The sequence below is a fragment of the Chanodichthys erythropterus genome, chromosome 13, assembly GCF_024489055.1.
Source record: "Chanodichthys erythropterus isolate Z2021 chromosome 13, ASM2448905v1, whole genome shotgun sequence".
Taxonomy (NCBI): domain Eukaryota; kingdom Metazoa; phylum Chordata; class Actinopteri; order Cypriniformes; family Xenocyprididae; genus Chanodichthys; species Chanodichthys erythropterus.
The window spans coordinates 100,865-126,785 of NC_090233.1; the positions used below are offsets into that span (position 1 = coordinate 100,865).

A 25,921-nucleotide genomic window follows, 5' to 3' on the forward strand; every position below is an offset into this window, starting at 1 on the left:
ATAGTACTGTATATACTGTAATGAAATTTAGCCAAATGTGCAAAGGATGCTGAATTTACTTTTATTGTAATTGACAGTATACTGTATTGTGGTGCATACCAAGTTCATACATATTTTTCTCATGCTTTTCATCTACTGCAAGATCAATTTATTTATCGTAAAATGAAAAAAAGAAAGAAAAAAATCCCTCCAAAAGTTCAGTGCTGTGTATTACTGTATCTGCATCTGTAAATATATTTTTGTATTGTGTAGTAGACATTGAGCTGCAAAATAATTCCTGAATCCCAGTAAGAAGTATTTTTGTTAGTTTTATATGAATTGATCTCACTAGTTTTCACTGGGCAGTGCAGTAGTCTGTGTATTTGTTACGTTTTTTTGTGACATCTGATGCCAAAGTTTGATTTTGTCAGACAAGAATTCAGAAAAGAAGTTTTTGACTAGAACATTTTATTTTGACCTAGAAGTTTGAGGTTTGTACAAGTTGGTATATTTTGAGATTGTGTTTGTGAGAAAATGTTGAATTGTTTCATGAATTGTGCATTAGCAATCAAGAAAAACCATAACTATACTGAAAATTTTGAAAGACTTTTAAGACAAAAGAGCATGCTTCCTAGCAGTAGAAAGCTCCTCTCCCAGGGTCAGCAAGAAATTATTGAAAGTTTTAATCCATGCTTTGAATGGAATCGGCGGTTCTCCCGGTGTTTGCAGAAACGGGGTGGGCTGGCTCAAACTAAAAGCCATCCCTCGTCGCCAATATGTTGGAGTGCCTCGAAATAAATCTTATCCAAGCTCGGTAACTGGAGCTCCGTAATCTTTTATTATTTACTCACATCACATGCACTACTACTTCACGTCCTTCTCGCTCTCACACAAAGAGCTCCCTCTAGTGGCTTACTCAAGAACACCACAGCTTCTCACTGGATCGCGCATCTGTTTAACCCTTTGATGCATAACATGGGTCAAAAATGACCCGGCTGAGTTTTTATTTTCTATATCTTTGCAAGAAATGAATTTCATCATTCAGTATTCCAGGTATTCCTCAATTAACTTCTTTTTGATCATCACAAATATAAATAATTTTTTTCTTACTTTTTTAATAAAAACCTTTTTGTATCACTACCCTTCTAATGCGCAACATGGGTCAAAAATGACCCGTATTCATTTCCTATGTAATTTCAATCATGGTTGAGTGTTTCTTTGCTGAATCTTTAAAAGAAATGTATTTTATCATTCATTTATTCCAGGTATTCCTTAAATATCTTGTTTTGATTGTCAAAAATCATTATGTTCATTTTTTCATTTTTACTTAATTAACAAACACAGTTTTTGTATGTCTACATCAATTTTACACACATGGGTCAAAAATGACCCGTATTCATTTCCTATGGAATTTCAGTCATGACTGAGTGTTTCTTCGCTGAATCTTTAAAAGAAATGTATTCTGTCATTTATTTATTCCAGGTATTCATTAAATATCTTGTTTTTGATTTTCTACAAATAATTGTTTATTTTTTATTTCTTACTTTTTAAACAAACACAGTTTCTACATCAATTTTACACACATGGGTCAAAAATGACCCATATAGAAATCTTTTTTTTATATTTGCAAATTTTTGCAAGTAGGAACATATTTACTGCAGACAACTGTTCATCTGCCACACATTTTACATCTTAACAAGGCTACTTTTGTATATTTGATGGATGCAAGTCTTATTATATTTAATATATTAGGCTATATATTTCATATTTTTTTATTTTTTGTCATAAATCAATGCAATTGGTCACCCTTTAAATCTGTCAGTGTTCCCGAAAAGTAACAGTTTTGGACATATACAACATGGGTCTAATGAACGAGTTATTTTCTATATCGATATATTACAATAAATTAATTTCATCATTCATTATTCCAGGTATTACTCAATAAACAAATCATTATTTAAATTTTTCCTTTCTTTTTGAATGAATTTTTTTTTTGTGTCATTATCTTTCTAAAGGCCAAAGTATACTTCAGGTTTTATGCATATGTGAGGGTCAGCATACAGATTTTTGTAACTTTTTATAATTTCCACCAGATTTCTGTAACTGTGTATATGTGCAACCTGCACATACACATTTAAATTGTGTTCGACTGTTCGCAAAGTATACTTTTAGCTTTTTTTTACAGTAATGTCATCATCCACCTCAGTTCTGTTGATGACCAGCCACTAACACTCTAGATAAAGAAAATCAAAAGCACAAGAATATTCAAATTTTCTAATTCAAATACACTTAATATATATTTTCACTGTTGGACAGAAACCTTGTTCAAAACTTTTACTTTTTAGGAACACTGATAGATGTAAAAGGTGACCAGTAGCATTGGTTTATGAAAAAAAAAAAATAAAGATTATGAAATATAATATATAGCCTATGAAATATAATACGACTTTCATCCATCAAATATACAAAAGCAGCCATGTTGAGATGTGAAATGTGTGGCGGATGAATAGTTGTCTGCAGTAAATATGTTCCTACTTGCGAAAATTTGCAATGGTTTCTAATATGGGTCATTTTTGACCCATGTGTGTAAAATTGATGTAGAAATACAAAAACTGTGTTTGTTTATAAAGTAAGAAAGAAAAAATTAACAATGATTTCTGAAAATCAAAAACAAGATATTTAAGGAATACCTGGAATAAATAAATGACAAATTACATTTCTTTCAAAGATTCAGCGAAGAAACACTCATGATTGAAATAACACAGGAAATGAATACGGGTCATTTTTTAACCATGTGTGTAAAATTGATGTAGACATACAAAAACTGTGTTTGTTTATAAAGTAAGAAAGAAAAATTAACATAATGATTTTTGACAATCAAAAACAAGATATTTAAAGAATACCTGGAATAAATGAATGATAAAATACATTTATTTCAAAGATTCAGCAAAGAAACACTCAACCATGATTGAAATTACATAGGAAATGAATACGGGTCATTTTTGACCCATGTTGCGCATTAGAAGGGGTTTTCATAGCTTGCGCATATTAATAATGATCGTGTGATCGATATCAGCCTAAGCCCGCACTTAAACGCAGCTGCTTTGAGTGCGCTCGCTTATTGGGCCAAGCTGATAAGTGGTCCGCACTGCGCAGTTCATACAAGCTTTGTGCCGCTTTTGTCTCACTGGAACGAAAAAAGGTCGCAAAATTATACCATTTAGTCGAAGTCTGGAGCCGTGATTTACATTAGATTGCTAAAGGCAAGATGGGGCTATTTATAGAATGTGCTTAGGGGGCTAAAAATGCTGCTATTCAAAATGCTGCTATTGTCACTTAGTGTGCATAGAATATATTGCTATTTTCACTTAGTGTAAATAGCATCTGTCATTATTTGCACTTAGTGTAAATAGCATCTACATGCAAATAGCCGCTGCCGCCCCCCGAAAAAAATCTCCCAAACACCAAACTCAGATGTGGCTACTGAGCATGTAATGAGATACTGGGTCATGGAAGCATGGATTTGATCCCAGACACAAAAGCATCAGTGAGTTCAGGCACTGCTATTGAATGATGGGGTTTGTCTGGCTCTTTAAATAAAACAAAAAGGTATAGTGGGGTTTACATCCAGGTTTCGCGCTGGCCATTCCAGTTATACCACACCAGAGATAAATGTTTCTATAGACCTCACTTTGTGCACAGAGACATTATACATGTATGCTGAAAAAAGAAAAACATTATCTAACTTTTGTGATAAAGTTGTGTATGTAATGTAGCATTGCTTGAGCAAGTGAGCAGCACACAGATCATGCACTTTATCTGAGGGTCACTGGATTTTTATGATATTTTTATACTTATATACCATGCTGTCCAATATTTATCAGTTTTCACAGTTATGCACTGTGCTTGATTTTTTTTTTCTTTTGCAGTAAAGGACTATCCAACAAGAAAGAGAGCTCAACGTGCTGCAACTGAAGAAAACACATGCAAATAGAAAAAACACCAACAAATAAAGAAAACATCTTCATCAGTTTGACAACACATGTGCTGAAAAAGTTCACAACACACACAAATAAAAAAAAAAAAAAATGCTGCAAAAGTTCACAACACACCCAGAACTTTTTTCATAATATATTTTTTAATAATTTACTTGATTTTATCTCTCAAATCCCAGTCAATTATTCACTGCAGAAAGTGAAACTACAAATTCAGCGATGAGAGCTCTACTTCAACATGTTCTTATAATTCAGTTATAATGGTCTTTAACCATAATTTATTTTTAATAGAAAAGATGTAGGCTATTTCGTGTTAAAAAAATTATAATTTTTTTAAATGAGGTGTTAGCTAATTTAACATCTTATTGCAGCCAATGCAGTGCGTTGGTTATGCAGTGATGCACTATAAATTATTGCGGGGCAAATGAAAACATGAATTTAATTCTAAAGTAGCATCATCATCATCATCATCGCAGAGGGGGGCTTGAGATTGCCGGGCCTGGTAGGCTATGTGCTTTTTGCAACGCGTTTCTGTATTTGTGTTGTCAACTTTTGCAGCGTTTCTGTATTTGGTTGTGAACTTTTTCAGCGGGTTTCTGTATTTGGTTGTGTTTTGAACTTTTGCAGCGCGTTTCTGTATGTGGGTGCATTGTGAACTTATGCAGCATGTGTTTTGTCAAACACTCTCGGCCACTGTAGGTATCATATAAATAGGTTATCATATAAATAGGTTACCTTTTAATAAAACAAAAAACATGCGGTGCTCAAGGTACAATTTTATTCATTTTACTCAAAACGGGGGGGGGGGGGGGGGGGGGGGGGGGGGGTAATCACATCAACATAACCCTTGTTAATACAGCAAGTACACTCAATATCTTTTCAACAGAAATAAAATACACCAGTTTTTAATTTTCTTTTAATATTATATTAAAATATCAGATAGTTTGCAATCTAACAGTGCTTACGAAGTACATCACTGGATTTATAGCAGAAAAGTTGTTTTGTTTTTCTCTCCACTCTGCCAGTGGCCTTCAGCAGTGAAGTAAAAATAACAATAATAATTAAATAAATTCAAAATACAAAAATGAACCTTTGGGTTACCTGCCCATTTTTATCTGACAAGCAGAACATGCAAAAAGGGCATTAAGAAAGATCTTTCTACAGAATACACCGAAGCATCACCAGACACTTCAAATTGCAAAGGTGACATTAACAATGTTACCTTATGTTTCCCTAAATCAAGACAAAGTTTTGCATTTTCCAAGTATAATTTCAGTACATTGCATATCATGACTTGTCCAAAAAGCTGGCTGATTTAACTGTTAGTTTCTCTCTTCTAAAGTATAATCAAGCCTATACCAACAGTTAAAATGAATAGATCAAAAAATGCAAACGAAGGACTCCATAGAGTCTCAATGTGTACTAGACTGTACAGGCACAATTAACAGTATATATTCATAATAGAAAGGGCAATTTTTGTCCTGGATGCTCTTGGAAAAGGAAGGTCTGGGATTTCAATGTTTTGCCCATAAGGAAACACTTGGAGCATGAGATTTTATTTTGAACAAATGCATTTGCTTCTCTCTCTTTCTCTCTCTCACAGCTCACTGCCCTCGTAACACATGCACAAAATTATGAAACAAAACAAAAACAAATAATATTTATAAAACATGGAAATGCTGATGTTTATTAGAATATCTCTTCAGGAAAGAGAGCAATTGCAGTTCACTTTCAGTCCCGGGATCACTGAACTGGGCTTTAGGAGTCGCCGCCACAACAGATGCAGCCATCCTTGCATGCATCTGCAACTCTGACGAACCAACATCCCAAGACACTAACCTTCGGATGGGATGGTAAACAAGGTGTTTGATATGTTAGGAAGTGTGTTTGTGTTTGGCAGAACTCCTGTGTGATAAGTGCAACATTTCTTTAATGTGATGCCGAATCCTGGGGTCGCTCCAGATCACACTGCTCTCGCTGCAATTCCATGCTGGAGCGAAGCTTAAGCCCCTTTTACACATGAAAATAACTGGAGACAACTAATGCAGGGGAGAGCAGGCACAGTCTCTCTGTGTCTCCCCACTGTACCATTGGCTTTGTACAGAAAAAAATACATTTGAGAAAAAGGACTTGTGGGTTAGACGTCAGTTGAGAAATAGAGTGTATTCTTCTTCAGCTCAGCGAAGGATATGGGTGGATGCTGCAGGTAGTACAGCAATACCTGAACCTGTGAAAGAGGAGGAAGACAGAGGATGTGACACAATGATTATACTATCCTGACACAAACAATCTCAACCATGCAATTAGGTATTGTCTTAAATTGTCCTACAGCATTTGATTGTAACTAATTACATTGCAAAAATATAATTTATTTGTTAAGAATTTTATATTAAAAGTTATTGGCATACTAGGTATTGAGAAAAGGTCTGTACGTTAATGATGGGTATAACAAGGGACTGGCTTTAAGAGTGAGTTAGAAGACCAGGTTGTAAACAAGGAAATTTAGTCTTTCGATAATTCAATCCCCTTTCAAGTAACTTTTCATAAATATGGCTGTTTTCAAGGTTTTTCCAGGACTTAAATTTCAAAAAGCCAGTCAAGTACTTCAAGCACTTTAAGCACCTTCTACTCAAGCACTTTAATCACTTTCTGCACTGAGAGTGTATGTTACTAACATGTATGTGTGCTTGAACTAATAATAACAGTAGTATTAATAATAATAATAAAATTATGACAGCGTATGAGTTCCACTTCCAAACTTTAAATAACAATAACAAAAACAATAATAGTAGTAATAACAATAATATTAATTATTATTAATATATTATATTAAGACTAATATAAATAAACACTACTGGGCCAAAAAAAAAAAAAAAAAAAAAAAAAAAAAAGAAAAGGGAAAAAGAAAAAAACGGAAAAAATGTGATTCGATTGTCTGTGTGCACTGTGCTTTCAGTGTGGACAGAAAAATTGCTTAACGATGGAAACTTCTCATGTCATGGCTGGTTATGATTTTTGGCTCAGGCAGATTGCTCAGTTTCAGATATGTCATGCACAAACCAAAAGGCAAAAACAGTCAAAGTGTCTCTTCAGTTCCACTGACACTGTAAATACGCTGGTTTATTTGGCTGCATTAATAAACGTGTGAGCTGAAGATGGCCTGGGGTCAGTGTGTTATTACAGTATGAAAATCAGGATGATGGATATACTACAACTGTAATAATGATACATTGAAAGCTATAAACAGAGTGCTGATGTGCATCTTCAAACTTTTAAAGACATCCAGGAGTCACAACCCTTTTGTCATGAAGTGCCGCTTTTTTCTAAGCTTAATAACTGTGCCACAACTGTGAGAAACGTATAAATACGCAAACATATTTTAAATATTCATAATGGCTAACATAAAAATAGTGTTTTGATTGGAGAGAGAGAGTGGCAGCATCACTGGTAAGATAACTGTCACTACTATTAATAAAGATGTCACGAATGGTGTTGGGTTTTGTTTAATATTTATTAGTCATGTCTTATTGTTATGTTTTTCATTGCTTTGTTTCCAGATTTGCCATCTGCTCCCTGTTGTCATGTGCCATGTGTTTCCCATGTCCCCATGTGATTCCCTTGTTCTCATGTGTTAGGTTGTCATTGGGTCATTGGTTTAATCATTGCTTTCAGGTATGTCTTGTTACGTCATGAGTGTCTGTGTCTTTAAGCCCTCATGTTTGCCATTGTTCTTGGTCTAGTATTGTCCTTGTAACCACTGTTGGTGAGTTTTTTTTTTTTAAAACATTTATTTTAATGTTTTCTTTTTCACAGAACTAACAGAACAAAGACGAGTTTGTTGTTTTGTTTATGCCAAGCCACGGCAAGCCATGACACATCTTTGTTTTGTAATTTGTTCACGTTGTTCAAGTTAATAAACTGCACATAGGTTCACAAAAGACTTGTTTGCAGAGGATCTAGTTAATAAAAGACTGTATGATGAGCTTCAGGATGTGACGGTGAACTTTCATTTGAAATTTCACTTGTTTCATTTGCGGCAATTTGCATGTCAGCTTGCTGAAGAGATGCTCAGCTACTCCTCTCTGGCAATGTGTGCTGTTGTAGTGCTGTCATATCTGGGTACCGTGAGCAATTATAACACTCTTGCATGTTTCATTTTTACCATTTTAGGAGGAGTAAAATGTACATTTGTGGCTTTAACAACCAGATGCATTTTGTCAAGTTTCAGCTGGAATGTGGAAAAATGCCCACTCTTTCGGTCTTTTCACAATTGGATAGCTATCCAATCAGAGAAAACACATGAAGTGATGAGGTATGCATTGAATAGAGTTTCCACATGCATCACAGTCAATTTGATGTGTATGGAATGTTTAATAGGATTCAAATTACTTGGTTGAATATCTCTGAAATTTATAGCATTGACTATGTACAGCAGACCAAGCTGTAAGCTGTCACTGAGTAACTTGTGTGTGTGTGATGTGCAGCGGTCACACTATGGTTTACCAGAGCTGCATGCTTTCATTTACTTGCGCAGTTTAATTCTCACACTTTAATAGTATTTTTTTTTGTTTATAACTCCTAACTTAATAAAACAAGCTGTGTTACTATGAGGAATGATTACCTCAAAATGTAGATCTGTATGCAAGGTACTTTATCTGAATGAAATACATACACCTCTCTCGCTTTTGCTCATGTGTCAGCGAATATACCATGTGTGCCATAAGTTGCCGACCCCAAGCATTATAGTGATATTCTATCCATACTGGGCAAAATTTCTCAAGTAATTTCCAGACACTGTAAAACTCTTGACAGGATTCACTGTGTAAGTCAGGACTGACCTGTGCCATGACATCATGTGACCAGATGTCAGAGGCCAGCGTGATGTGGGCCTTACTGCTCTCTGACTCTGAGGGTCTCAGCAGAGTGGGGCCAAACACTGTGGCCAAATTATGCAGAGACATCTTATTGACCGGTTCCTTCTCTGCCACCCTGAAATGAGAGGAAATTAAACATCAATACTGTCACATCTCATGCAATCATCAAGTTGAAAATTTCACAGTTTATGATGACTCAACACATGTGTAACCCCTTTGAATTGTACATTCATATTTTTTATTTTACTTGTTTTTGTTCTACAGTAAATCTATTTTTAGCTACTTTTGATTTGTATACTACAAAAAGAAACCGGTATCTTTGGTGCAGTACTGTGATTAACCACTAGAGGGCGGTTAACTCCGCAGCATGTTGAGAGTCGATTTATATTAAATTCAGATGAAGAAGCCAGCTGAACATGCACGCACGAGGTTAGCATGAGATTGCACAAATGATTCAATTTTGATATTTTTCTTCGTTTTTATGTGTATATTCTTTTATAAAGAATGTTATTAATCATTTAGGTTACTAATTCATCCTGTTACTGAGGAAAAAAATGCCGGTCAATGCTTTTGATTACTGGTTTTTCTTTTACGAGAACTCTGGTGAGTTTTGCTTGTTTATGCATTACTTTGACATTCAAATTGACATTTATCTTTCTCTTTATATGTCCTAAAAACCAATCAGAGTTATATATGATGTTTTAGAAAGTATTTTTGTATGTTTAAAAGGCCAAATTGGCATAGAGTTAATTAATTCGTGTACAACGTTAGTTTAACTGTTTTAGTTAAATGATTGCATCATCCATGAGTATGTAACTGCAACAAATGGAAAAAAAGGTGTTGTACAACCAGATATTTTGTATATTTAAGCACTTTTATGTGTTTAAGCATGCTTATGTGCACGTGTGTTCACATGTTAGATTAACATTTGTACTCACAGATATTTTGTGCAGCTGACAGTAAATCTCGGTGTAGAAATTGTTGACATTTAGAGATGTTTAATGTGACTGCATTGTTTTGTGCAGATTGGTTTTTTTTTGCATGCTGATTCTGATTGAGTGATTTACCTTTGAACGGCGAGCCAGACCCTGATCTAAGATTCAAAAGAATCATCGTGATTCAACACGGATCCGAACTGAGAGCTAAGCACATACACACTACCCGGGTAGAAAACACAAAAAAAGGCCTTTATACACAATGGACATTTGAGTATTTTACACACACACACACACACATACATACAAGGAATCCAGAAGGACTATTGAGACTTTTTGTTTTATTTTATTTTTTTCCTTGACTTCACATTCTTGTTGAGTGGAAACTGGACAATTGTGATTTCGTGTACATTGTGAAGAATTGTTCACTCAAAGTTTTTGAGTCTTTGTAATAAATTTGCCGGCTGTTAATTGCTTGAATTTAAATTTGGCCCAAACTTCTCATTTAAATCCTCCCAGAGCCGAACCTAGGCCTTATTTAACCTCTGTTGGGTTAAATACACTCACCTCTTATTCTGTCGTCCCTGTTACACATGCACTGTAGCTCAAGTGTGATGTATAGAGTTGGCCAGAAGGTGTCTACAGTGAGCAGTGTTGATAATGTGGAGTGACTGTGATGTGTTAATGGGCAGCAGTTAGAGTTGGCAATAATGCCTCCATAGAGATTATTTGTGACAGTGTTTAATAATACTAAAATAAAACACAACCCTGGGTATTTGTGATGGAGACTGAACAGCTGTTCATATGAAGCTGCTGGCTTTAAAGGGGACCTATTATGCAAAAATCACTTTTGCATGGTGTTTGGACATAAATGTGTGTTGGCAGTGTGTGTACACAACCAACCTATAATGATAAAAAATCCAACCACTTTTTTAATCCCCATAAATGATAAGCAGTGTTTCAGAACAAGCCGTTTCCAGATCCCTTGCAGTGGGACGTCACATTAGCCACAGGCCCTGCCCACGAATGTTGACACTTCGGTTTTAACATAGAACCGCCCTGAGCGAGTTCACAGCGAGTTTACACGCCATTGCTGCACTGACGAGAACGTCTCCCAAGCGTTTTGGTTGCTCTGTAGCTGGATGGATTAATCCACATAGCTCTCTCCATTTACTCCCTAAATCTGAGCCGCTGAAGACAAGGTGGATTCATTTAGTTTTCAAAGAAAATGCTCCCCTCAACTCTACCGAAATTCGTTTATGTCTGCGTGAATCATTTCACACCGGACTGCTTTGTGAATGAATGCCAATACAAAGGAACAATACAAAACAGAGGTTGTGCTAAAAAGTTGTTACTTAAGGATAGATCAGTAACTGTTCGAGATCCAGCTTACAGTCTTCAGAGTGATACTGGATACGGCAGTAATGAAGGTGAGAGCACTTTATTCTCATAGTTGATTTACAGATATAAAGTTTACCAGTTTATAAAGCACCACCCGAAAAGGCATAAGGTCTTTATATATTTGTTTACTGTTAGGTGTAAAGAGTGTTTCTGTGTACTTCACTATGTATGTTGATGATAATGCAAGGGAGAGAGAGAGAGAGAGAGAGAGAGAGAGAGAGATTATGGATATGATTTTAATGTACACTTGCACTGTGTTTTAAGCTCTTACAGTGATTTTCTAGAGTGAAAACAGACGCTTCATATTTTGTGTGAAGCACAATAAACATTATAAAACTCTGTAAACTGGCTTGTATAATATAATATAATATAAGTTATAACCGTAATTAAACTAAACTATACCTGTTCTATCTCCATGCAGCATATATTCACAGTTTCTGACATCCACCCTCTAAGGCATTTAAAGGGAACTCACTGAAGCGGCGCGTTTTTGCTCAACCCCAAAAAGTGGCAATTTTAACATGCTATAAAAAATTATCTGTGGGGTATTTTGAGCTAAAATTTCACATACACACTCTAGGGACATCAGAGACATTTTACATCTTGTAAAAGGGGCACAATAGGTCCCATTTAAAGAGTCACTGAAAACAACATTTAATCCTTACCTCCCTTAGGTTTGACCTCATGGAGTAAATTCATTGAATATTGCTGTGTTTAATGGACTGTGATAAGGTTATAGATTTATGATTCAAAAACATAGGCACAAGCCAATATAAAAGTTTGGGTCGGTAAGATTATTTAATGTTTTTGAAAAAAAATTCTTATACTCACCCAAACTGCATTTATTTGTTAAAAACAGTGAAAACAGTAATATTGTGAAATATTATTACAATTAAAAAAACAGTTTTTCTATTTTAATATATTTTGTCGTGCTAAAACTGTAATTTATTCAGTGTCACAAGATCCTTTAGAAATCATTTTAATATGCTTATTTGCTGCTCAAGAAACACTGTATGTGCACTCTTACCTCTTCAGGTGTTCCAGTAGGGTGAGGAATGTGATGAGATTCGGGTCTGGAAGTGACCTCAGCAGATGCATCATGCAGTTTTCTTTTGCTGCAGGATCTGATAGAGCTGTAATAAAGAGGAGTGTGATGATGTTATCACACCTCAATCATATGCATTTGAAATTACCCTATTTGCTACATATCACACTGTAATTATGTTTTAATAATCTTAAGATGTTGAAACAATAAATGTAAACGAGATCAAAGATGAAAATACCAATGCCCTCCATGAAGGCTGGGTACAGCCGGTCTGTGAGAAGAGGTTCTGGCAGCTCCCTGAAATACAATTTCAGTGTCCCTGCTATAGCATTAATGTCCATATCACTTAGCATCATCAGGATATCTTTGGTATCTGAGAGAGAGAGAAAAAAAGAGTACATGATTTGCCACCATAACAAATGCTGCAGGAAACAGTCATGCAGGCTTGAGTTATAAGCTCCTGGCATGACATATGACATAATACTAAGTAACACATGTATGCTAGCTGAAGGTACGGCTCTGGATACTCCCTACAGACTCTGTGTGTGTATTTATTGAGCCAGCTGACAGCTGGAGGGGGTCAGACCTCTGGATGGCCTTTCCCACAACACTGTTGCTGTTTTTAGACTCAATACACAGACCTCACATAACCAAAGAGAGAGAAAACAGTGAAAAGAGACTGATGGGAAATCATGAAAAGCAAAATATACAATGTATTAAAAATACACAAATGGAGAAAAATCAGGGAAGGGATCTGTTTTGCACCAGATTAAAGCCACTGTGTGTGCAATACTGATGCATACTGTTCTGCTAAATAAATGCACTACTGTATATTAGCCTTATATATTTATTAAAATTTACTTAACCTGTTAGTGATGTCTTGATTAATTAATGTTTAAATAGTGGCTGTCATAACTTGTTTTCATGACAGATTTGTCTATATGATTATATTTCAACAAAGAATTGTAAAAACTGAGAAAAAGAATTGAAAAAGAGTAAAAACTGACTTATATGCAATTTACATGTTTGCATACAATTTTTTGTTTGAGTGTTGATTAGCAACCGAATTTAATAGTTTGGGCTCTGTTGTTAATTGTGACATTTAATATTATAGCATATAAGGGCTCTCTTTATAGTTTAATAGCATTAGCAGAGATAGATTTTTTTTATCCTTAATAAACTTAGAATTTGAATTTATCTAAAGACAGACACACATTTTTTTCAGTAAACCACTGTTTAATTGAAAAAAATTAATTAAAAAAAAAAGCAATTTTATGTTTAGTTTTCTCCCCCTGCTGTACCAAACCCATACTGAACCGTGACTTCAAAATCGTGGTACGTACTCAACCGTCAGTTTTGTGTACCGTTACCGTCATACCCTAGTTTGAGCGTGTGAAGTGTAATGGACTCTTACTGGCGTCAAACGCAGCTTTGAGAGCCTGGATGTCTGTGGCCACTCCAGAGATCCTGTAAATGCCCACTTCATCAATACCTCTCTTCTCCACCTCCTCAATGCACTGCCGCACAATGTAAGGCACCTTGGATCGTTCTCGCCTGAGGAATAACAACAGGCAAAACCAATGTACATGATGTAAACATACAGAGAGCAACTGTGCAAACTTTTTATGAATGCAAAATATTGCTGTTCATTAAGGCTAAACTATCATAAAAAGGCATTTCCATCTGTCATTTTATACTTTTAAATAGTTTTATATTTTGAATGTTAAAGATGCAATGCAACTGGAGTAACAACAAATCTTTTTGTCCAAATTGTGACATGCATCTGAGCATAACGAATTATCAAATAAAAAAAAAAAAATCAGGCTGGGGACTTCTATCCATCGGTTGTTGATTGTATTTTGAGATGCAGTATCCACAAAAATGAAAGCAGATCTTGCAGGGGTGAAGTTTAAGTGCACTAATAATTGGAGAAGTCCGTCATTTTCACAGGAAGGTCCAGTTCCGACATTTTTATCAAATTGCACACACTTTTTGAAACTATGGCTCCATTCTCTAAACTCTACATACAAAACCACAAAACACAGACACAATATGCAAAATGTGTCACATCATTTCAAAAGCAAACACATAATTCAAAACTATTTTAACTATTCTAAAAATGGTATTTTTGTGTAGTAAAACTTGGGCTGTATATTGACACTATATTTGTTAGAGATGCTTTACAGCAGAATTCAAATTTCTTACTATTGTGAAGCTGCTGTGAAACAATCTATAATGTATAAAGTGCTTGAGTGCACACACACACACACACACACACACACACACACACACACACACACACACACACACACACACACACACACACACACACACACACACACACACAGAGAGTACTGTGCAAAAGTCTCAGGCCACCAAATGTTGTTCTGTTGTTTTAGAAATAGTAATGACCAGTAATCTCAGTCTCATTATTAGAATATAACCAGAAAATACAGTATGCCGTATTAAAAAATAGATCCCCCCACCCCCCCCCCAAAAAAAAAAAAAAACTTCTATAGGCCAAAGTGGCAAGTATTTAGTGACCTCCCCTTACACTTGAGCAATAGCAAGAACCTGGTTATATATATATATATATAATTTATTGTGTGTGTGTGTGTGTGTGTGTGTGTGTGTGTGGTGACAAACTGCTGGCCTCACCCCTCCTAGCCAGAATGTACCAACCAGTATGCAGTATGCACCAGATGAAGTTGATCTGCTAATTAGCAGGGTAGACACTGACTCAATGCAGAGCAGCAACAGAAAGCGGGACTGGAAAGTAAGCACTGCAAACTTGCCATTATTTACACTGGAGTAAAACTCCAGAATTAAGAATTAAGCCTACTACAATCATTGAAGAAGTAGCCAGAGAGCTTTCATACTTTTTTATTTTTCTTGTATGATTTTTGTATTGCACATTATATCATTATCAGGGTGTATTTAGACATTACTGGGTTGTGGATGAATGTCAAGTTTTATATAAAATATATTCAGATTAAAAGTTTGAAAGGCAAATGTTTAAAATCATTAAATCACCCGTTTAAAAACAGTGTATTTTCTGTGTAAATGTTTGAATATCTGCTGCCTACTTACATGGTCTTCTTTGTGGTAATTTAAAAGGCAGCAGCTATTTGCAATAGATGCTATATACACAGTAAAAATAGCATCTATCACTAAGAAAATATGCTATTTACACTAAGTGCAAATAACTGTAGATGCTATTTACGCTAAGTGAAAAAAGCAATATATTCTATTTACACTAACTGACAATATCAGCATTTTCTTTACACTAAGTGTAAATAGCAATAGATTCTATTTACACCATGTAAAAGTATCAGTTCTTTTCAATAACAGTAAATAGTAATTAGATGCTATCTATACTTTATATTGGCAAAACTTTATACTTTGAGCTTGGCAAAAGGGGATTCGAACCCGTTTCGATCGCATTAAAAGCCAGGTCTACGAGCCTCACTCACTACTGCTGCACCACCGAAGACATTAATTTCCATGCGTCTTTATTTAAAACTTGAGTGGCCCAACCAGACATTGGTGGGCAGAGCTAGTGTAAATAAAATTTGCCAACAAAAGCAGCTATTTGCACTTAGAGTAAATAGACACTCCAAATTTATAATCGAGCATTTAAATCCTGTTTGCGCTAAATTCTGTTTGTATTTGACTGCTCTTAAAGTGGTGTTTGTATTTGTGTTTAAAGGTTTTTCACTTGACTGATTGACTGAATGAACACTGCATCAAGCTTTCAAAAAGAAAAAGAAAAAAAGAGAGCAAAAGTGTGGTCAATGAGTAAAGTCCAGTTGAATTCTTATTTTATTGGGCCTTTTGTTTAAGTGGGAGAGTTCTGCACACTGAGCACTTTGCAAAATAGTGAGGATTCACTTGACAATATACAGGTGCTGGTCATATAATTAGAATATCGTGAAAAAGCTAATTTTTTTATTGTAAATTATTTTTAAAAATGAAACTTTCATATATTCTAGAATATATATAGAATATATAGTAATAATATATAAATATATATCATTTTTTATTTATTTTGACGATTAAAGCATACAACTCATGAAAGTCCAAAATTCAGTATCTCAAAATATTATTTTTCACGATATTCTAATTATATGACCAGCAACTGTATATATATAATCATGTGAAAAAGTTACGTCATCCTATTGAATTCCATGGTTTTCTGTATCAGGGCATAATAAAATATCTGGTCCTTGGCAGGTCTTAAGATTTGTAAAATAAAACCTCAGATGAACAACAACACATGACATATCACAGTGTCATTATTTGTTTAGCAAAAATAAAGCCAAAATGGAAAAGCCATGGGTGACAAACTTAGCACACCCTTACTGTGTAAACATAGTAATTTAAGAGTGCAAGTAACACTCAGGCACTGCTAATCAAATACCTTTGATTAATTGATCATCAGCAAGTGTTATCACCTCTATAAAAGCTGAAGTTCTGGCAGTTTGTCTGTCTGGAGCCTTCAGATGTGTGTTAACACAATGCCAAGGAAGAAGGATATTAGCAATGATCTTAGAGAAGCCATCAATCTGGGAACAGTTACAAGGCCATTTCAAAACAATTTGAAGTCCATCATTTACAGTGAGGAAGATTATTCACAACTGGAAAACATTCAAAACAGACACCAATCTTCCCATGAATGGATGTGCAGGCAAATTCACTCCAAGATCAGAGCGTGTAATGCTCAGAGAAATTGCAAAGACGGATCAAGTATGGCATGTTTGGAAGGGTTTCCAGCAGAAAGCCTCTTCTCTCTAAAAAAAAAAAACAAGGCAGCATGGCTTATGTTTGCAAAGTTGCTTCTGAACAAACCACAAGACTTCTGACAGATTGTTCTATGGACAGATTAGACCAAACTGGAGATGTTTGGCCAGAATGCACAGCATCAAGTTTGGTGAAAACCAAAAAAGCATATCAGCACAAATATCTCATACCAAAAGTCAAGCATACGGGTATAAGGCTGATGATTTTAGGCTTGTTTTGTAGCCATTAAAGTCAATGAGTCGACCATCAACCCGACTGAAATCTGTGGCGAGAGCTGTGCATAGACAAATGTCCACAAACCTCATTAAACTGGAGCAACACTGTAAAGAAGAATGGGCCGAAATTCCTCCAGAATAATGTGAGGGACTGATAAAGTCCCTCTGATAAAGTAAAATGATTACTTTTCATTTATTTATTTTTAGTTATTGCTGCTAAAATTGGATCTACAGGCAATTGAATTATAGGGTGTCCTAACTTTGTCACCCACGGTTTTTCCATCTTGGCTTTATTTTTGATGAATAAATAATGACATGGTGTGATATGTCATGTGGTGTTGTTCATCTAAGGTTTTATTTTCCAAATTTTACAACCTGCCAAGCACTAGATGATCTTTTATTATGTCCTGATACGGAAACCATGGAATTCAATAGGGTGTCCTAACTTTTTCAACATGACTGTATTTGTGTGTATGTATATATACATCTACAGGTACACACACACATGTAATGTAATGTAATGTAATGTATACTAATGTATATATATATATATATATATATATATATATATATATATATATATATATATATATATACATATATACATATATATATATATATATATATATATATACATATATACATATATACATATATACATATATATATATATATATATATATATACTGCGTTCCAAATTATTATGCAAGTGACATATCATGTCTTTTTAGATAACTGGTATCAATCTCAGACAAAATAATTTGCCAGGTCTATGGAAACCCTATTTAGAGGTTGTTCCACATTATTAAGCAAGTCACAGTTCTCATGCAATATGGGGAGGAAGAAAGATCTTTGCATGAAGCATGATGGTGCAATGTTGTGCAAAAGGCATGAAAACAACTAATATTTTGTGAAAACTGAATGGAGATTATCAAATTATCATAAGATTTGTGAGTGATTTAGAGCACAGCAGAACTCGGTCAGATAAAGGCTTATTAATGAAAGTTCCTGTCAAAAAAATTAATTGTATTAAAAGGGCAGCTATAAAAAAGCCAATGTTGAGCAGCAAACAGGTATTTGAAGCTCCTGGTGTCTCAGTTGTGCGTAAAGATGCATTTTAGACACCACTAATTAAACCTCACGAAGAGAAACATTAACAGTGGGTGTAGAAATACATGAAGACTCATTTTTTAAATAGTTTTATTCACTGACTAATGCTGTACTACAGTAGATGGTCTAAACGGATGGATTTCTGGATGGTTGGTGAATGGCCACCACGTTCCAACAAGACTGCGATGTCAGCAAGGAGCTGGTGGGTGATGATTTGGGCTGGAATATTGGGAAGTGAGATGGAAGGTCCCTTTAGGGTCTCTGAGGGTATTAAAACGACTTTTGCAAGATATGTGAAGTTCATAACTGGCCATTTTCAGCTATGATAGTGGATAGTGCCTTCTGAAATACAATGCACTATGCACTATCCCATGCTGCAAAAAAACACCACAGCAATACAACTGTTTGAAAATGTATTTCTTCACCCACTGTAAATGTTTCTCTTTGTGAGGTTTGGTTAGTGATGGCTGAAATGCATCTTTACGCACAACTGCCAGCCTGCATGGAGAGCTTCTCGAGACTCCAGAGACACCAGCAGCTTCAGATACCTGTATGCTGCTCAACACTGTTTTTATAGCTGCCCTTTTAATACAATTAATTTTTTTGACAGGAACTTTCATTAATAAGCCTTTATCTGACTGAGTTCTGCTGTGCTCTAAATCACTCAGAAATCTTATGATAATTTGATAATCTCCATTCAGTTTTCACAAAATATTAGTTGTTTTCATGCCTTTTGCACAACATTGGACCATTTCATGCTTTTCATCTTCAGAAAGATTTTTCTTCCTCTCCATGAGAACTGTGAGTTGTTTAATAATGTGGAACAACCTCCAAGTAGGGTTTCCATAGACATAAGTAGACCTGGCAAATTATTTTGTCTGAGATTGATACCAGTTATCTAAAAAGACATGGATAAATAAACAAACATACATTTTTTTTTAGAAAAACTAAAATCTGAATGTTTATTCTACTGAAATCTTACTGATATGTAGGGTTGGGTATCGTTTGAATTTGAACGATTCCGATTCCAATTTCGATTCCTTGTTTCGATTCCGGTTCTTAACGATTCTCGATTCCGATTCTTTTAAGAGGCAGGGTCAAAAAAAGTTTAGGATATTTTAAATGAGCTAGCTAACCAACGGTCTTTCTGAAGGAAATAGTCTGACCTTCTCCATCAATTAATTCTATGAACTTTTTACTTTTTATGAACTTTACTATGAATTTCTCACAGGGCTGTTTTCAACTACAATATAAATATAAAATCTATGAACTTGAATATAAATATTATAAATTTTGACACTGCAAGTCTTAATGCACAAATCCGATCTTTTGACCATATCCGATTTTTTGGCCAGTGTGTTTACACTCATTTTAGACGCGACTGGTATCGATATCTGTGTTTACATTAGGCTACTTCCTGCCCCAAAATGATGGTCACTGATAGTTTTAAATGCACATAGTAGAACCTTGGGTTTTGAATGGCCGTGCTATTAAAATTATTTATATAATTCATGGAGTGGCCATGATTAGCCTGTCAGAATGGATAAGTTAACAGCTGTCATGTATTGCAGCGCGAATTCTGACTGAACGGATATAGACCGGAAAATAAAGGTAATTTGTGTTTTTGATATTTTATCTACATTTATTAGTTTTAGAATTCCGTTTTTTGAATGAATTCGAGCGAGCAAGGGAGAGACCGTGTGCGTGCGAAGCTGCTGAATACCGGTATACATGGGCGGCATTAGGGGGGGGGGGGGGGGGGGGCCCCCAAAATTTTTCCCGATGTGATCAGTCAGCTATTCCACTACAATTTGGAGCGGTTAATATATATATATATATATATATATATATATATATATATATAATTTCTCGGGTAGGCTACAGCTCCATCGCTCCTTCTCGCACACAGTTGAGCGAGAGCTTTTCAAAGATAGCCTACTCCGAGTCCTTTGCCCGTGAGCGCGGAAAGACCGTGGTCACAAAACACGCGGCCACTATTCAGAGAGTCAAAGCTAGTCCACCGTCTAGTAAACGTTTCTGAAAACACATGATAAACATCAGATACAGGAGACATGCAGTACTGAACATTGGACGGTCCATGCATGTGGATTTGGATAAAACAGTTAATCGCTTTGATGCCGTGCCCGAACGCCATTTATCCCTTCACAGTGGCGTATATCGGACGGGGCACGCAGGGCTATTAAATTCTTCTTATTATTATTATGCTACTTTTATTATTCAGATAATATTGTAATTAATTTTCCCCACAATATCATAGCGCATCACCGCATAAACGATGGGCTGTGAGTGAGGATAAAAGATTAGTTGGATACTCTTCATTTAAAAAACAACTAGTTTATTTTCGTAAAATTTTAAATTTTTTTCCTCACTATGGACCACAAGAGAAATATTAAGAAAATAAATTAATAAATTAATAGTCTCTAAGAGGATATGCGCCGACAGATGCCAAAAGCTCAGTTTTTACCACAGTCTATGGTTTTTACTTTCAGTTTCTGTACCAGCCGCGGCTCTGTATGGGTAGGTGGGGCAGAGCCTTACCAAAATATTAATCCTAAAATATAGGCCTAACCCTATGTACACTGAATTAATAATACATTATAAATGTGTTCAGCATTTTGCAACAAATAATTTTCAGATTTTCTAGACTACTTTAAGTCGTAAAGTGAGCTGGATATATTAAATTGTAGCGCATGGATTCGACAGGCATGTATTCATAATACTAAGCGGGGAAGCCCCATCCCAGCTCTACAGCGCCACACAACTTTCCTATGTAAATGTGTGGTGAAAAATGGAATTGCAGCACCCTCTCATAGAGAGCCATAGTGGCAGATTTCTGGCTGCCCGGCTTCCACGTTAAACACACCTCACGTACACCTCACTCCAGACCAAGACGATATCAGTCCGCTTCAGATATGTGTCTGCATCAGGTCAGTAACTGTTTGGCATGTCTGTTCTTCCTATGTGGAGTAGCGTATAACATTAATGAGGGTATAAACCCTTTAATTTAAACGTGCTCATTTCTCGAATTCCTACATAACTATTCTAAAACAATATTCTAAAAACAAAAGCAATAAATACAATTCAAAGATTTTGTGTGTTGTGTGTACTAAAGTCTGTCAATCATCATTAGAGCACCACCCTCAGTCTGAATAAGGCAAGGACATTCGAATCCTGCCAAAAGTGTGTCTGATGTGTTCAGCGATTAGAATATAAAGCTTGCAAAATGTTTATAATAAACTAGCGTTAACACCCAGAATCTGCCCTACCTATATTTATGGCAAGGAGCCGCTACTGTTCTCTAGTGAGACTTCATCCGCATAACTCTCACGCAAAGTTTGCTCATTGTTTGTGTGATATCAACTGGCTCGGCTTCATGGTTTAAAATCGTAATACCTATTATCAATATTGTGACGTGACATTTTTCTTTATCATCAGTTGCTCGCAAAATGATGAACTCTGATTCCAGATATCGTCCACGTCATTTCCCGTGATAATACAATTAAGTGAATTATTAAATAAATAAGTAAAAAAAAAAAAAAGAACAAGCAAACTTAAACTTGTTTGCTTAAAACTTCCGTGAATAATTTGCTGATGCAGGTACAAAAAGATGTTTACCTGCAAAAAAAATAAATAAATAAATCAAAATTCTTGCCCCCCCTAACTCGAGAGTCAAATGTCGCCATGCCGGTATATGTGTGTGCGCAATTTCTTTCATGTTAGACAAAGTTCCCACATTAATATTGAGCTGCGAATTTTTAGTGCGAGTGCATACATGCACGTCTGCTTCATAATACAACATTGAAGCTATATTTTAGTGAGCAAACGTGCCGCCCACGCCGTTTGATGGCTTGGAATTTCAATAGGAATCGGATATGCGTGTTTAGACGTACGTCGCATGTTCAGAGATCGGATATGTATCGGATTTAAAACCACATTTGGAAGTGGCTCAGATTGGATACGAAAAAACTCGGATCTCGTGTGGATTGCCAGACTGGGGGTCGGAGCCAGAGGAAGAGGCAGCGGAGGACGGTCGGCGCAGCGCATCAAAGAGATTTATTTATTTCTACTCCATGAACTCGGAGGTGCTTTATCATGTTCGACGTGCACCCTCCTATGCACAAAACAATCTTGCCGCAAATGTTGCATTTTGCTGAGATTTCGTTCTATTTAGAAAATTTAAGCCACACTTTGGACCGCCGACGCACGATATCCATGTTCGACTCGCTCGGTTATGCCAACACTTTCGGTGGACGCTTCTTCGTTGATGTTAAGCGGTTTCTTCTTCCAGTCGGCGGACTGGGAATCGAAACTAGGAATCGAAATTTAAACTTTTGAACGATTCCGGGAAAATCGCAAAGCTAGTCCCGGTTCCAATCGATACTCGATACCCAAGCCTACTGATATGTCACTTGCATAATAATCGAATCTTCGATAGGAGGAGCCTGATTTGACTACCAATCTCACAGTTGAATCGTCGCAGAGGTGTTATGAGAAGAGATATAGGGGCGCTAAATATCTGATTTTACATAGACCTACCGGTTCTTTCCCAATAGGTTAATATACAGCCTATTATGTTAATACTATAAATAAAAATGTGAAAAGAAAGAAGCTTTTAATAAATATTTTTTAATGTGCGTGAATAAATCCAACCTGTGACCGATTTAAGTTTCACTTCCATGATCCGTGACCGGCAGATGAGCATCTTCACGACAGGGATTAAATCTTCAACAATGTCTGGGATAAAGTGTACAATTGGATGCACTTTGAAATGGTAAAAGATGATAAAAAAAAACATATGATGCAATTTGTGCCAACAGCTCATGTCCTAGAACTCAACAACGACAAACACTGCGGCGCGCTTCTGCTGGCCAACGAGCTGATTAGTGCGCTATTTGAAAAGACTCAAATACACAGGCAGATCGCGTGAAAGACTGGATTTTTGTCTCTCAATCAGGTAGGGTAGCTACAAGTGATTTCAAACTATTTCAGCCAGATGTAATTTTATTTTTTGATGCTGCGAATGTTTTGCTAAAAAGACTGCCACTCCAGTTTAGCGTTTATTGTCTCTGTAGTTAAAAAGACAAGTTGACAATTCTAACTATACTTTCATTATTTTAATAATTTATTTAATTTTAATTTATTTATTGATCACTCTGGGTTATCTAATTTAACTATTTCTGGCTTGTGTTTTAAATATATATTCCCCTGCACTTCAGGCATTTTGCAGTTTGACTTGATCATATTTCATTTTTTTAATTAGGCTATTTTCATTTATTAGAACGGTATATTCTGTTCTAATTCAATTCTGTAAATTAATGTTTGATAAAAAAATATTTAATTTTTTTATTAAATTATTTATCTATTTATGTTTTTTGGTGCATCAATGTTGCGCTGTAGATTAGTTAAAGCTTGCTCGCACAGACAATTTAGCTGATGTAATTTGATTTGCCGACATATGAAATCTATTTCTATCTGCAGTGTGGCCTTTCTGCAGTTATAATATATATATTTTAAAGTTTATTGATCCAAAATGTTTTTATTAATTTTCTTCTATATCTTTGAGAGTGTTCTGTACATCGTGGCTGTGAATGTTTATCCACATTGCCTTTCATTTGTTTAAAAAAGATAAAATCATTGTCAGTTTCGTTTATCACTTGACAGGCAGTTTGGTCGGTTTATTAGAAAGATGTTTCTCTGTGCTGTGTGTGAAAGAAAATAAAAGTTGTCTTTAGCCGCGGGTAGGCTATTGCCAGGCCTTCATTTTCCATGTCCTGCTCCATCTCATGCACAGTTCAGTGCGCGAACCTTTCAAAGTCCGTGCGCACTCTCTAGTGGACTGCTGTTTTTCTAGTAGACCCCCCTCCCCCCTTCTTTTATGATTCGACTATCAGTCGAATATAGCCAATCTGATTCGAATCCGATTCGACTATGTAAATCCGTAGTCGAGGACACCCCTAATATATTATATATATATATATATTTTATATATATATGTATATATATATATATATATATATATATATATATATATATATATATATATATATATATATATATATATATATATATATATATATATATATATATATATATATATATATATATATATATACACACACACACACACACACACACACACACACACACACACACACACACACTATAAACAGAAATGCAAATGGGGTAAGAACACTGAGAAATCAAAAAAATCTGAATCAGAAATCTAAGTGAACAAATTATGTATGAGAGTTATCACTCGATTGTTGGGTTTAGGTAATCAGGAAATTAGTGTGGTATTTATGGCAGTGTTTCCCAAATGAAAGTGTTGAGTTATGCGTATTTGGCGTGCTGTCCGGGGGAGGGCTCCAAGCTCAGAAATTTTTGCCCGAACCCAGAGTACTCCCCCAGCTGTGGTAGAAGTAGATAGACCTGAAGTGAAGGATCTGATGAACTGTCAGACGAACAGAGGCAAGTCTGCTGTATTTATACCTCTGGTCATTGTTTGCATTGATTAACTGAATGCTCTCCACCTGAGCTTATTAGGTTAATTATCTGCACCTGTTCCACCCGAACTTTGTTAATAAAACATCATTAGTTTTAAGTGATGTGTCTAAGGTAGAGAACTGTGTTTGAAGTGTTGCAAAAAGTTTTACAATAGCAAACTGAGTGTAAAGCATGTAACATGCTTGTAGATTTGCATACTTGGTTTGAAGATTTAGTACATGAGTGAATGTTTTCACTGACTGGGCCTTACGTACCACTTTTAGTGTCTAAGCAATTTGAAAAAACTGTAATCATTATGAGGTAAAAAAGAGACAAATGCACAAACGAATCATTCACAATGAGATTAACAACATTCTTTTAGAAAACAGATAGGGTGGATTTTCATTTTATGCCGACTTTAAGGCTTGATATTTCACTCACTTTGTTACCACACTAATTTTGACCCCAAACACGCCACTCTGTTTCTTTGATGGTGTCCGCTTCAAACTTAAGTCCCGACTTGTAAACTTCATGGAAAACTCCACTTTAATCTGAAAAGGAATGAGATAATGAGGTAAATCACACATAAGTCAGAAACTTTGTGTAAGGCAATAATGCAAAAATATTAATATGATTGATGAGAAATATATTAGTACCCCATTCATTTCTATGACGTCCATATGCCAGTTTTTGGACTGCACAGTCTGTGGGTCCAGCTGTAAAGGGGCAAAGAGAAATGAGTGTGAGAACTGCTTCATCAATAAACACAAAAAAGTATTATGCAATTATTGCTGCTCAATGCATTGCAAACACAATGGCCTCACAGAATACTGTCATAGGTCAAAGGTTAGAGCTGAGGAGACCAGAGCAGATTAGGAGTGCTGATGGATTATTAAATTAAATGAATAGTCTACCCAAAAAGCAAAATACTTTCATAATTTACTTACCCTCATGTCGTTTAAAGCATGTATTGCTTTGTCATAAAAAAAACCCAAACAAAAAACAAAACAAAAAAACTTCCATATTCTTCCATGACTTCCATATTCTTTAAAACATTCATTTG

The 25,921-nt window shown here is 35.5% G+C and overlaps 1 protein-coding gene across 1 annotated transcript in view; it reads right to left on the reverse strand.

The window, feature by feature from the left end:
- Positions 1–4,788: 4,788 nt before the first annotated feature.
- Positions 4,789–25,921, reverse strand: part of LOC137034906 (active breakpoint cluster region-related protein-like) — a 41,473-nt gene continuing 20,340 nt past the window's right edge. Inside the window, exons 2-8 of the mRNA XM_067408145.1 lie at positions 25,515–25,574; positions 25,300–25,409; positions 13,644–13,783; positions 12,468–12,602; positions 12,212–12,317; positions 8,813–8,963; positions 4,789–6,201 (exon numbers count right to left, since the gene is read on the reverse strand). Of these exons, the coding sequence (XP_067264246.1) occupies positions 6,112–6,201; positions 8,813–8,963; positions 12,212–12,317; positions 12,468–12,602; positions 13,644–13,783; positions 25,300–25,409; positions 25,515–25,574 (792 nt within the window). The 3' untranslated portion in view covers positions 4,789–6,111. The remainder of the gene's footprint in view (positions 6,202–8,812; positions 8,964–12,211; positions 12,318–12,467; positions 12,603–13,643; positions 13,784–25,299; positions 25,410–25,514; positions 25,575–25,921) is intronic.